Source organism: Bufo gargarizans, chromosome 3 (assembly GCF_014858855.1).
Source record: "Bufo gargarizans isolate SCDJY-AF-19 chromosome 3, ASM1485885v1, whole genome shotgun sequence".
Classification (NCBI taxonomy): domain Eukaryota; kingdom Metazoa; phylum Chordata; class Amphibia; order Anura; family Bufonidae; genus Bufo; species Bufo gargarizans.
This window is the reverse complement of record NC_058082.1, coordinates 410,144,111-410,159,197: the sequence shown is the minus strand read 5'-3', so window position 1 is coordinate 410,159,197 and position 15,087 is coordinate 410,144,111. Positions and strand designations below refer to the sequence as shown.

General features: G+C 41.2%; 1 protein-coding gene across 1 annotated transcript in view; it reads left to right on the top strand.

The window, feature by feature from the left end:
* LOC122933389 (complement receptor type 1-like) overlaps positions 1 to 15,087 on the top strand; it is a 107,390-nt gene that overhangs the window by 70,727 nt on the left and 21,576 nt on the right. The window contains exons 8-11 of the mRNA XM_044288356.1: positions 3,976 to 4,026; positions 7,083 to 7,154; positions 8,129 to 8,179; positions 13,177 to 13,203. Of these exons, the coding sequence (XP_044144291.1) occupies positions 3,976 to 4,026; positions 7,083 to 7,154; positions 8,129 to 8,179; positions 13,177 to 13,203 (201 nt within the window). The remainder of the gene's footprint in view (positions 1 to 3,975; positions 4,027 to 7,082; positions 7,155 to 8,128; positions 8,180 to 13,176; positions 13,204 to 15,087) is intronic.

The following is a 15,087-nucleotide window of genomic DNA, read 5'->3' as shown; positions in this document are numbered from 1 at the left end:
AAACGGCAAATATATATTTGCAGTAATCTAGAGGGCACAGTACATTCACTGTGTGAACATGCCATTAGTTGCTTTTGTTGGTTTTTAATAATTATTATAATGTAACTAAAAGACGGCCCCAAGGCTGAAGATAGTGTACATCTGCGTATATACAAACTTTAATTTCTTGTCCTACTGAGGGGGAAGGCTGCTTGGCTGCAGTTGATTATACTAATAGATTTGTGTGCGTCAGTATTATAAATGTATAACTTACAGCTACTGGCAGAGAAACTAGTAGGTATTTTAAAGGGTAACTATATATTTTATTTTACCATTTAGCTGACAAAATAGGCTCCTGAAGTCTGTCTTTAGTGCTTTGGAATCCGTAGACTCATACGCTGCTGACATGTCAGCGTTGTACAGATTCTGAAAATCAAACGGCAGCGGTGGCTCACCCTCTTCCTATACGGATAAGGTGCACACCCCCTGGTCCCACCCTTAGGACCAAATGTAAAGAATTGTCTAAAAACCAGGTGTGGGGGGGGCACACTTCAAATGACAACACTTTGAGGGATGGTAATAATACAATTTAATAAAATTTAAATTAAGATAACACCCCTAAAACATACATAAAATGTGGTACATCATTGAATATGTTCCAATTAATTAAAATGCACACTCGATTCGCAGGATGGCTCTGTAAAGCAATATATATTGTTGTCCACAATCGGCAGTGCTAACCAAACAATTGATAGCTAAAGTCCGGCACCTTCAAGCTAAAGGTGATAGTGTCCCGCAAGTAAGTGGGGCAGATGTATATGTTCACATCCACTGTTCGTTCCAGTGTCCTCTCAATCTCATGCCCACACTTAGGAGCTGACAGTCAAGAACTTGAAAATGCTGTTATAAGGTAAAGTGCTCCAAACCGAGCCCGGTCTTACCCTTCACCGCTGTTGTAGCGTTGTTCCAGGAGGCCGCACACCCGCAGCGTCCCACGTGGTGTGCTGCTGCCTGTACGCGGCGTCCCACGTGACCTGGTTTCCAAGGGGACCGGATGCAAGTTCGTGTGACGTATAACTTGTGCGTCAGCGTCCGCTCTGTGCTTTTTGTTACGAAACTTTCTTTTCTTTGCCGGCTTTCTCGCTTTTTCTTTGCTCGTGTGTAGATCAACGCTTACTCTAGACACCGCCAGACGCGTTTCGGGGTCTCAAGCCCCTTCCTCAGTGGCCTACTGGGTAAGCGGATCTTTACTCTTTATAAAGGGTTAGCTCCACCCTCCTTACTCCATATTGTTTCTGCTTCTACTACTCTGTGGGGTGGATTTGCTTTGCATGAACCAGGCTGTCACCCTGATGTGCCTTTTTATCATACATTTTGTATAAAATACTTTAAAACGATAAATATAAATGCCCCATATACATAAAATAGATATCAGAGAAGACTACAAGGTCTCACATAAAAAACGCATGGAAAACGCATCAAAACCGCATCGCGTCTTCCATGCGTTTTTTCTTAAAAAATTTAAAAAATTACTTCTCCCTTATCTATAACCTCAATTTTGCCTTCATACATTGGGGTGACCAGCACATTCATAGCTGGGACCGTACATTTTGCCTTTCCTTCAAAGATAAAAATTTCCTTAATTTCGTGTAGTCGAGGCGGATACTACTGATCTCTATGTAGTTAGGAGAGGCCGTCCTGCGGGGAGGGGAAATCACAGTGTCGGTAAAACGGCCAGACTACGATCTCCCATCTCCACAGGACAACCCTCACAAAAACCCAAAGACCTCCAGCTCAGCATTGAGGCCTCTAGGAATGATGGTGTCATACTCGAAGATCCTTCTGGATTCTTGTCGTGACATGTGTGCAATATGGTTTCCCCCTCTCCAGGCTTTTTTAACTTTTTCAATTGCCACAAATTTTAGACTTGTGGGATCACAGTTATGTATTAATTTAAAATGTTTGGATAGAGAGTGCGTCTCCAGGCTTTTTTTGATATTTGCCACATGCTCTGCCACTCTCTTTTTCAGCGTTCTTTTGGTCCTGCCTATATACTGCTTCCTGCATCCACATTGTAGCAGATAGATAACATCTGTGGAATCGCAGGTTAGGCATTCCTGTATCTCCAGACTGAACGTATTAACTGTGGATACCACTTTCGTGGTCTTTTTTGGGAAACTGGTGATTTTACAATTTGAACACCTGCCGCATTTAAAGAATCCATTTACTGCTAACCAATTATCCTTTACTTTTTTATGGCTTTCTTTCCTCAATTGCACTGTCGGGGCTATCTTCCCGGCCAGGTTATTTGCCCTAGTGTAGGTTATTTTGGGAACTTCACTTAAAAGGGGGCCAACCCACTTATCATTTAATAGGTGTCCCCAATGTTTGCGAATACTCCTCTCTATAGTCTTGTACTGAGAATTAAAAGGTAAAATAATTCTCAGTACCTCGTCACAACCTTGGGGATCCTTTACCCGAAAGAAATCTTTTCTTTCCATTTTTTTCACTTTTGCAAGTGACCTTTCGATCACCTGTACCGGGTAATCTTTTTCTAGCAATTGTTCTTTCAAAACAGTCGCTTCCTCCTCAAACCTGGCATCTTCAGTACAGTTCCGCCGTAGCCTGCGGAACTGACTGGTTGGCACATTGATTAACCAGCGGGGTAAATGACAGCTAGCGTATCTGATAAAACTGTTTTTAGCGACTGGTTTGAAAAAAGTATTGCAATGTATATATATGCAAAGCGAGAAAGCCGGCAAAGAAAAGAAAGAGTTTCGTAACAAAAAGCACAGAGCGGACGCTGACGCACAAGTTATACGTCACACGAGCTTGCATCCGGTCCCCTTGGAAACCAGGTCACGTGGGACGCCGCGTACAGGCAGCAGCACACCACGTGGGACGCTGCGGGTGTGCGGCCTCCTGGAACAACGCTACAACAGCGGTGAAGGGTAAGACCGGGCTCGGTTTGGAGCACTTTACCTTATAACAGCATTTTCAAGTTCTTGACTGTCAGCTCCTAAGTGTGGGCATGAGATTGAGAGGACACTGGAACGAACAGTGGATGTGAACATATACATCTGCCCCACTTACTTGCGGGACACTATCACCTTTAGCTTGAAGGTGCCGGACTTTAGCTATCAATTGTTTGGTTAGCACTGCCGATTGTGGACAACAATATATATTGCTTTACAGAGCCATCCTGCGAATCGAGTGTGCATTTTAATTAATTGGAACATATTCAATGATGTACCACATTTTATGTATGTTTTAGGGGTGTTATCTTAATTTAAATTTTATTAAATTGTATTATTACCATCCCTCAAAGTGTTGTCATTTGAAGTGTGCCCCCCCACACCTGGTTTTTAGACAATGTTGTACAGATTCTACTTCACTGCAGACATAGGGGCCACAGTGAGTGCTGTACTGGCACATCACTGCTCTTGCCTGTCCCTGCTCCTCTCTGCTGAAACCTGGCATCACACATTGGTACTGACAGGCTATGCAAAGCTTTCAGTGGAGCAGAACAAACACAGGCAGGAGCAGTGATGTGCTAATGAGAGCTCATGCCTGTGCCCGCTTCGCTAAGAGCTCTGCATAGCACAACAGTGCAGGGTCACCTACATCGATGTGCTATGCCAGACATCGGTGGAGCAGGCATGTATGCTCCTCCCAATACAGTGCTCACTTTGTTCCCCATGCCTGCAGTACAGTGTAATTCTTACACCGGTACACCCCTGACATATCAGCGGTATACTGTTGTATGGATAGCCCTATAGACACCCTGCACTTTGGGAGCCTATTTTGTGAGTAAAATGATAAAAATATAAAATATATTACAAAAATGAATTAGAGTATTTCAAATTCTTCTTAATAAAGTTTACTAACTAAATGGTCTGTATGATTTAATATGCAACACAGCTACTGGCAGATAAACTAGTATTTTAACAATAAAAACCAATTAACCTATTACTAACCCTTATTTTTAAACATTAGGAATTGTTACTCAGAGTCCAACAACAACTGAAAAGGAGACTGAATTTGGAGGTAAATAACTCTATTGGCTATACAAAAGAATAACTAAGCTTCAAAATATGTCTGTATGGATAAATGAACTGATGACATTTGGCCTATTTCTCAATGAGATCACTCAAAGGGGTGGCAATAAAAAATTATTTAGAAACTACACCACTTATACGTACTTCACTGATCCTCTGGCGCTTCTGTTGCGAAGTGTCCTTATCCCCATCTACTTCCTTGTGTCTTTTAACACAGAAAATGACCGCTCAGCCAGTGACTTGCTGAAACAGGTAACAGTTGTGGCTAGTGATTGGCTGAACTGCCATTTCCTATTTGTAAAGAGGAAGTAGAATTTGGGCAGAGGACAGGAGCACAGCGGGGGTTCAACAAGTTTAGTATGATGTTTTTTGTTTGTTTTTTAAATTGCAACTAGACATCCCCCTTTTACCCCTTCACACATTATTGTGTACATGATAATGTGCAAGATTGTATGAAGTGGGCTGCTCTGCTAAACCCGCTCCATACATGGCTGGTGCCAGCTGTATAATACAGCAGGATGCAATGACCAGGATGGGTGATAGCGCCGAGCCTGGTCCTTTTAACCTCTCAGATGCCACAGTCAATAGCAATAGTGGTATCTGTGGAGTTAGGCAGAGGGGCCTCCCTCTGCCGTCCAATCAGACCCCACATAGTGAAATTGCAGGGCTCCAATCGGTTACCATGGCAGCCTGGGCCTGTAAATGCCTGTCATGGTTAACTGCCTGTAAAGCCATGCATAAGACATTGCTCAGCAGGCAGAGCGTCAGAATCCCATAGACCATTATAGTTCTCTAATATGGTCTATGGGACAAGTGATCAGAGGATTGCAGATTCTAGCTCCCTAAGGGGTTAGAAGTTATGTAAAAAAAAAAAAATTCTAATTACCCCCCCCTTTCCCAATTATACATATGAAAATAAACATAAAAAAAATTATATACATGGCAAGTATTGCCCTGTCCAAAAATGTCTGAACGATTAAAATATAAAAATCTTTTTCCTGTGCGGTGTACTCCGTAACGGGGGGAAAAAAAAAATAAACATGCGATTCACCATTTATTAGTCACTTTATCCCTTCCCCCCTAAACTATACAAAACTGTATTGACCTTCACAATAAGGGTGTCCTGTTGTTTTTAGTGTACAATGAACAAAGATTCATCAAAAACCCCAACAAAACCTTGGCAGAATTGTGGATTTTTTTCAGTTTCAGCCTGCAGTTTTTCCCTGTTTTCTAATACAACATTTTGAAAAGACAAAAATAAGAGTGAGGGGAAGGTACAAAAAGGCGCCAAACCGAGCAAAAATGCACTAGAAAATGTCAAGAATTTGGTATTGTGGTGCTATAGTGCTAGCATATTATACATATAGGTAAAAAAAACTTTATATACATATAGATATATATATATATATAGATATATATAGATATATATATATATATATATATATATATATATATATATATATATATATATATATGAATTTTGTTTTTTTAAACAGTTGAAATAAAATGAGGTCCCTGCTGTGGTTTACACAGAAGGTTGAAGGCAAAGGTAAAAGCCGAGGTTAAAAACAAGGAATAAAATGGATGAACAAACATCCAGTGAGGCACTTACTTCACTGGGGGGTCGTCAGCAGGATAAGCATAAAACACCTGTGACGATTCCCCCCTGGCCAGGATCGTGTGTAGAGTCTCAGTGAATGACGGCAGCAACGCAGTGTGTTTCTGATCAAATCACCTTTATTAGCAGATATGTGGCTCAACACGTTTCGGGGTTCAAGGTTTCCCCTTCTTCATTAGCCACTTGCTCCTGATGAAGGGACAACCTTGATCCCCGAAACGTGTTGAGCCACATATCTGCTAATAAAGGTGATTTGATCAGAAACACACTGCGTTGCTGCCGTCATTCACTGAGACTCTACACACGATCCTGGCCAGGGGGGAATCGTCACAGGTGTTTTATGCTTATCCTGCTGACGACCCCCCAGTGAAGTAAGTGCCTCACTGGATGTTTGTTCATCCATTTTATTCCTTGTTTTTAACCTCAGCTTTTACCTTTTGCCTTCAACCTTCTGTGTAAACCACAGCAGGGACCGCATTTTATTTCAACTGTTTAAAAAAACTAAAATAATTTATATATAATATATAAAAAAAGTTTTTGGACCTATATGTATAATATGCTAGCACTATAGCACCATGATACAAAATTCTTGACATTTTCTAGTGCATTTTTGCTCGGTTTGGTGCCTTTTTGTACCTTCCCCTTACTCTTATTTTTGTATTGTCAAAATCTATATTGAGTGCCCTCCGTGGACACTTTTCGGCTTCCACCCTTGCGCTACTGTCGGCGCCTACTGTCAGACACAAGGGGATTTTCCTTTCCAGATCCTTGAGTGTCTGAATAAACTTCCTCCTTTTTTTCCTTTCTTTCCTTTCTCTTCCCATTCTAATACAACACATGGTAAACAAAATGGTGACATTTAAAAATACAACTTGTCATGCAAAAATAAGCCCTCATATGGTTTTGTGAACTAAAAATGTATGGCTCTTGAAATGAGTTAAAAATGGGCTTAGTTATTCTTCATGTGTATGGATAAGATCTAGTTCTGCATGCTAAAATCCACTGCTAACATTGCAATTACCTCCTCTCCTATTGGATGCTTTATACTTTTGTGATTGGTTCTAGTTCTGTTTCCATCCTTGTGTCGTGGTTTGTGCATTCATCCTGCTTTAGACCTATGTAAAATCTGAGTCATTTCCTAACTCTGTCTAGGACAGCTCAGGTTTTTACATACTGCTCGAATCTAATGTTTATTTGCATCACTGGAAGCAACTCTGTTTTTGATTGTCCTCTAAAAGTACAAAAGTAATCTGGAATATGAAAATTGGTTTCCAACCTTCTGTAAAAATTGGTTTACTGAATAAAGTAACAGTTGATTCTTCTGTACTATTTGGGAGCATGCGCTTTGTAAAATATATGCAACAAGCATAGCCTGTGAATTTCAGTAGAAAACCCCACCTATCAAAGCAACATTTGTTTAATCCTAGGCTCAACTACCAACCAAAAACCAACTACCAACCAAAAACCAACTACCAAGGGGAAAGATGAGAACAATGAAGGTAAAAGTCAAATGGCAAAGGGATGAATATATTTAAGTGTCTCTATTGTATCAACTGGGTAGCCTCATCATTTTTTTAAAAAAAAACACACAATTCTAGTCATTTATACACGTCTGTGGTTCAGTAGTTCGCACTGCTGTCCTGCAGATTTTAGATTTGCATCTTAAGACCCCCATACACAACAGAGTATTGTCCACAGAATCCATCGTTTTTGACAGGAGAGGCCCACAAACTAATGTGTATGTGAAGCATCCGAACCAAGCGTGTATGTGTATGGGCGATTCTGAACATACAGAAGAAAAGGCCAGCAGCTAATAAAGGTGCATGGACACCTTTTACAAGGGCAACATCTTCATGCCTTTGTTATAAAATCATATAGCAAATGTTGCTTTTTGCATTAAAATGGAAAACAAAAAGTGATACTAAAGAGATCTGCATGCAGTGAGAGTGCAAGGTGTACACATCAGTGTTATCTTGAAGCTGCCTAAAAATATGATGAACATTTTTATCTACTACAAAACATACAAATGTGAGCATAGAAATGATTTTAAATGGGAGAGGAGATGGAGTCTGACAGCAGCCCTATCAGCAGCTTATTGAGGTGAACAAAGGATCGGGCATGTTGAACTCTACATGCCTGATCTTTCTTTTCCCTGACCTCCTGGCAATTGGTGGATAGTTGAACAACTATTACCTAATGTGTATAGGAAATAATGAAAAGCTAGGTTTATCTTGCCTATTCGCTGCTAAAACCCATTATTAATCTGCTTATTTGACATGTAAGGTACAGGAGTAATCTGTGGATTCTATGCGTATCCTGTTGTTCTGATGGATAGCTTGCTGAATGGCGTAAGATTGGATTCTTGTCCTGTTTAGTGGGAATAGCTGTGTCAAATACACAAAACATTTTACCGTATATGCTTTGATAAGTGGTTTTTCTACTGAAATTCAAAGTCCTGTTTATTTAACCCCAGGTTCAACTGTTACTAAAAACACGACTAAGCAGAAGGATGAGACGACTGGAGGTAAAACGGAAATCATTACACATACAGAATAGATGGGTTATTTTATTAGAGTTTATAACCAGGCTAACAAAATAACTATTATATTAAATGTTACAAATATAAATCTCGCACAGTGATTTAGTTGTTAGTGCTGCTGCTTTGTACCTCTGAGGCCATGAGTTTGACTAGGGCTACATTTACTTGAAGACTTTAAAGCAACATCTTACTGCATAAAATGGCAAAAATAAACACGACGAACAATGCTTTAAAAAAAATGCTATAAACTGAAAAAAAAGGATGTGTGTGAAACCACCATTTAAAGGTAAAAAAAAAGATAATTTCTGTTAACAAGAAGATACAAGTTATGTGATTACGGAATAGAAGGTTACAGGTTATGGCCCATTCACACGACCGTATTTTTCTTTCTGCATTCTCGCAATTTTCAGTTCAACGGGGCCACAAAAGATGCGGACAGCACACCGAAACGGGCCTCTGAAACAAGCCTAATGTTAGCTGGGAGTCTGACTTCTGGGACCCCCTCATCACAAGAAACAGGATCCCCAAGTCCCATGAGTGACTAGAGCAGTAGTGCTCATGTACGACCCCCGTTGTACTTGCTTTTTTGGGGACTGCAGGGTACCGCAATCGGGTCTCACCGGCAGTCGTGTAAAACTGAATTGAGTGGTAATCACATATGTGCACCACCATTTCATTCACAAACCCTTAAACGCATCCACCAATGAAGTCTATAACTTTTTTGCTTTCTGGTCCAACATTGGGTTGCTGCTTTCTCACAATATATGGGGTGGGTTGTTTGTTTTTCTGATACAGCTTTCTAAGTAACCTGCTTCCGTTCAGCAATAGTTTTAAATGGTATAATTCTGGCTGCCTGAAGCCTCCTTGGTATTATGGTTACACACGTAGTATTCTTTAAAAAAATAAAATAAATTTGGCTCCCATTCACTTCAGTGAGAGTAGTATTGCAGTTACCTCCACCATCCACTACACAATGAAGACGCAGAAACTACAAGGCAACACTGAATGACAGGAGCCTAAAGGGGTTAAATGTTCATAATCGGCAATGTCAACAATCGGATATTGCCTCCTGATGTCTGCTTTGTAAACCTCAGAAGCTGAACCCCTGACTTCTACCTTACATGTACAGTTCTTGTCTTTAAAGGGGTTTTCTGGGAATTAATAAAATGATTCACGTTGTACATGTTTACCCCTGATCCAGTCATATTTCTTTATTTTATTTGCCACAGGTCCTCGAGCATTTGTATTCGAAATGTTTCTTTTAAAGAAACTCTTGCCAGGAAAATCACTCAGAAACCAGGCACAATGCCGTGTACAGCTAGCTCAGTAGGATGTAATGATACCATCTCGTTTATCATTTTCTATGCCTGTTTTAGGCATAGAAAATTAACTAAATCTATGCTTGCCAAGGGAGCTGGCATAGATTTAGGCTGGTGGTGGATGTGCTTTAGTTATGTAGAGCAAAAAAATCAGTGGGGCCAATTAATAAAAATTATACCAACTTTATTTCAATAATCTATATAAAATATGGAGGGAAAAAAGGCAAGATGGAAAAAGATGTACAGAGAAGCGAGGGGCAAAACCTCATAGGACAGCCATGTTACTCCACAGAACTGTGATAAGTCTCCGGATACAAGGCTATGCACTGCCTCACAAAAAATGCCCATAAATATCTAAACCGAAAAATATAGCAACAGTGGTGGTAATATATATCGCCCACCCCTTTTAGGGCTCTTTCACACTTGCGTTCTTTTGTTCCGGCATAGAGTTCCGTCGTCGGGGCTCTATGCCGGAAGAATCCTGATCAGGATTATCCGCATGCATTCTGAATGGAGAGAAATCCGTTCAGGATGTCTTTAGTTCAGGACCGGAACGTTTTTTGGCCGGAGAAAATACCGCAGCATGCTGCGCTTTTTGCTCCGGCCAAAAATCCTGAACACTTGCTGCAAGGTCGGATCCGGAATTAATGCCCATTGAAAGGCATTAATCCGGATCCGGCCTTAAGCTTTCGGGCAACATGCAGCATTGGACCTATCTCTCTCTCTCCCTGTGCTAGAGTGGACTTTGTCAGGTCAGTACTGTAAAAGTACTAAATGCCATCACAGTAGTGACAGATCGCTGAAATCCGCAGGTCCGTTACTACATATCGACCACCAGAAGACACAGGCAGCTCTGTAAGTAGCACCAATCGCCACACTACACTACACCCCCCCCCCCCCCGGTCACTTATTAACCCCTGATCACCCCATATAGACTCCCTGATCACCCCCCTGTAAGGCTCCATCCAGACGTCCGTATGTGTTTTGCGGATCTGCAAAACATTGACACCGGCAATGTGCATTCTGCATTTTGCGGATCCGCACATTGCCAGAACTATATAGAAAATGCCTTTTCTTGTCCGCAATTGGGACAAGAATAGGACATGTTCTATATTTTTGCGGAACTGAAGTGTGGACCCGAGCGGGACAAAGTCTGTCCCCATAGAAATGAATGGGTCTGCAAAATGCGGAACAGAATTGCGGACGTGTGAATGGGGCCTAAGGGTCCCTTATCACTGCCAGTTAGTTAGCTACTTGTTAGATAGATAGCGCCCAGCCCACCGCACCGCAGTCACTGATTAGCGTCATCGCGTATCTGTAAGTGATCAAGACTGATCGCAATCAGATCTATATCAGTACATTAGGGTCACCTTAGGCTCTACAAAAAACGCAGTGTTCGCCCGATCAGGCCTGATCTTGTGCGCACGCATGCGTTCGGTCTGCCCCACCGCAGTGAAAGAATTTTTTTTTTTTCTGATCACTGCAAAAACACAGTAAAATTGCTGCGGCGCTATAAAGACCACTTTTGAGGGGCATGGCGAGTTCATAGAAGATTTTTTATTTTTTTTGTTATTTTTTCTTACAAAGTCTCATATTCCACTAACTTGTGACAAAAAATAAAATCTTACATGAACTCACCATACCCCTCACGGAATCCAAATGCGTAAAAATGCCCTGTGAAATCCTAAAGGTACTCATTGGAATTTGGGCCCTTTGCGCATCTTGGCTGCAAAAAAGTGTCACATGTGGTATCGCCGTACTCAGAAGAAGTAGAGCAATGTGGTTTGGGGTGTATTTTTACATATACCCATGCTGGGTGAGAGAAATATCATGTTGTCATTTACAGAGATATTTCTCACACACATTGCCCTACTTCTTCTGAGTACGGCGATACCACATGTGTGACACTTTTTTGCAGTCTACGTGTGCAAAGGGGCCCAAATTCAAATGAGTACCTTTTTAAGAGGGCATTTTTAGACATTTGGATTGCAGACCTCTTCTCGTGCTTTAGGGCCCTTAAAATGCCAGGGCAGTATAAATACCCCACAAGTGACCCCATTTTGGAAAGAAGACACCCCAAGGTATTCCGTGAGGGGTATGGCGAGTTCATGAAAGATTTTATTTTTTGTCACAAGTTAGTGGAATATGAGACTTTGTAAGAAGAAAAAAAATAAAAATATATTTTTCCGCTAACTTGTACCAAAAAAAAAAAAAACTTCTTTGAACTCACTATGCCCCTCACAGAATACCTTGGGGTGTCTTCTTTCCCAAATGGGGTCACTTGTGGGGTATTTATACTGCCCTGGCATTTTAGGGGCCCTAAAGCGTGAGAAGTAGTTTGGAATCCAAATGCGTAAAAATGCCCTGTGAAATCCTAAAGGTACTCATTGGAATTTGGGCCCCTTTGCGCACCTAGGCTGCAAAAAAGTGTCACACTTGTAGTATCGCCGTACTCGGGAGAAGTAGGGCAATGTGTTTTGGGGTGTATTTTTACATATACCCATACTGTGTGTGAGAAATATCTCTGTAAATGACAACTTTAAAAACAAATTTATACAACGTTGTCAATTTACAGAGATATTTCTCTCACCCAGCATGGGTATATGTAAAAATACACCCCAAAACACATTGCCCTACTTCTTCTGAGTACGGCAATACCACATGTGTGACACTTTTTTGCAGCCTAGGTGCGTAAAGGGGCCGAAAGTCCAACGAGTACCTTTAGGCTTTTACAGGGTTGCTCACAATTTAGCCCTGCCCAAAATGCCAGAACAGTAAACACGCCCCACAAATTTCGGAAAGTAGACACCCCAAGGTATTCATTGAGGGGTATAGTGAGTCCGTGGGAGATTATTTTATTATTATTTTTGCCAGAAGTTAGCAGAAATGGAAACTTTATTTATTTATTTTTTTCCTCAAAGAATTTTTTTTATTATACATGAACTCACCATGCCCCTCCCCGAATACTTTGGGGTGTCTTCTTTCTAAAATGGGGTCATTTGGGGGTATTTATACTATCCTGGCATTCTAGCACCTCAAGAAACATGACAGGTGCTCAGAAAGTCAGAGCTGCTTCAAAATGCGGAAATTCACATTTTTGTACAATAGGTTTGTAAACGCTATAACTTTTGCGCAAACCAATAAATATTACACTTATTGGATTTTTTTTTTTTTTTTTTTATCAGACATGTTGCACAATAAATTCTGACAAACTTGTATAGAAATGTAATTATATTTGAACAATTTTACCAGAAAAAGTTAAAAATACACTTTTTTTTGAGAAAATTGCGGTCTATTTTGATTAATATCAGAAAAACGAAAAAAAAATTTCAGTAGCAATCAAATACCACCAAAAGAAAGCTGTATTTGTGAGAAGAAAATGGAGGTCAAATTAATTTGTGTGCCAAGTTGCGTGACCGAGCAATAAACCGTTAAAGTTGTGAAGTGCCGATTTGTAAAAAGGGGCCTGGTCACCAGGGGGGTATAAACTTGTGGTCCTTAAGTGGTTAAGAATTTTCATTCACACATTTGTTTTCTTTTTTAATGTATTTTTTTTTCTAGTTATGTGGTAAATTGGTATTTAGTCATATGGAAAATATGTTCTGAATCTATAATATTCACTTCATTTATCTGTTGTGATTTTATTTTATTTTTTTGTTATAGGGGGAAATAACACTGGTGCTGTCGTGGGTAAGAAATGTTTTATTTATATTTTGCCAGTCAGTATACAGGTAAACATTTCATGCATTGCTTCAGTGATGTTATTTTTTTGTTTCACAAAGCAGCTTCATTTAGCGTTTGTGATCTTTTTATATCCATAGATATAAGTAACCATATTTTAATGTGTGAAAATAACAGTTTACATTATAGCAGGAGCCTCTGTATGTTCCACTTCTCCACGGCTACTTTTAAGCTGCCTTTAAAATGTGCGACGTAAAAATCTGAAGAGCCTACAGGATGTTTGTGCAGATTTGAAAGTAGAGATTGTAGTGGACAATGCTGTGTGTTGTGAATTATTTCCTGGTTTTCCTCAAATTTTCTCAAAATTTTTCAGTGTGTGAAATCCCCATAGAAGTTGGCACATTCCAGGACCCTGCAAGAAGATTTTCTTACAGAAATCTTTCTTTCCTTAAGGCCAAGGGCAGCTCAGAATGGGTTAAAGTAAAACGTTAAAAATGGGTTACATAAATTGGATTTGCCCCATAAAGGACCCTACACAATAAACCTGATGTGTTTTATGCAAAGCAATACATTTATTAGGGAGGAATAAGTATGTGCTGCCTTTGGACTCAAGTCAAAAAAAACATTTCGGTAAGCAAATTTTCTCCTTCCTTATCGTTCTTCAGGCAGCTTATAATGGAATATGAAAAGCAATACAACTTAAGGGGGTAGAAATAATTGCGCTTGAGACCACTCTTCTGCTGAGGGCTGAATGGCTAGCAGCAACCAGGTTTAATCTGTAGTGTTTGCCAAAAATGCAGGATGATGACCATGTTGCTGCTCTGCAGATTTGATCAAATGAAATTCCGCCTTTCTCCATCCATGAGGTCACAGTGGATCAAGTGGAATGACAAGAACCTTTCAGATTAAGGCCCCATGCACACGGCCGTGTTTCACAGCCGTGTGCGGGCCGTGGAACCTCGGCCTGGATCCCTCCTGAGAGCAGGAGCGCACGGCGTCACTGGTTGCTATGACGCCGTGCGCTCCCTGCTGCCGGCACAGTACAGTAATACACTGGTATAGATCATACCAGTGTATTACTGTATTGCGGCGGCAGCAGGGAGCGCACGGCGTCATAGCAACCAGTGACGCCGTGCGCTCCTGCTCTCAGGAGGGATCCAGGCCGCGGTTCCACAGCCCGCACACGGCTGTGAAACACGGCCGTGTGCATGGGGCCTAATTGTATTCTTTTCTATTCAGGTACCCTATAATTACATCACATAAACCAAGAAGAAAGTGGGTTACCTTTAAAAGATATCTTTTAATACTACATAAAACTCCCCTAGGTGAATAAGTGCAAGTGCAATGTAAATGAGCAGGGTACAACTTACCCCAATTTAGGTGGGTTTGTTATAGTCTAAGGAGGGGATAGGATAGGGGGGAACGGGGCTGCTGGGTCTCTGCCCCTACTATACACCCTAAATATAGGATCCCTATCCTAGCCACCGCACAACTCTTATACCATCCCTATATGCTTCCCTGAACAGTGCAGTGACTGCCCAGCTTCGTCCTGAGGCGGAAGGGAAGAGGGGGATAGGATACCCTAAGGCTACTTTCACACTAGCGTTCGGGGCTCCGCTTGTGAGCTCCGTTCAAAGGCTCTCACAAGCGGCCCTAATGCATTCTGAGTGGATGCGGATCCGCTCAGAATGCATCAGTCTAGCAGCGTTTGGCCTCCCCTCCGCTCAGCAGGCGGACACCTGAACGCTGCTTGCAGCGTTTGGGTGTCCGCCTGGCCGTGCGGAGGCAAACGGATCCGTCCAGACTTACAATGTAAGTCAATGGGGACGGATCCGTTTGAATATGACACACTATCGCTCAATTTTCAAACTGATCCGTCCCCCATTGACTTTC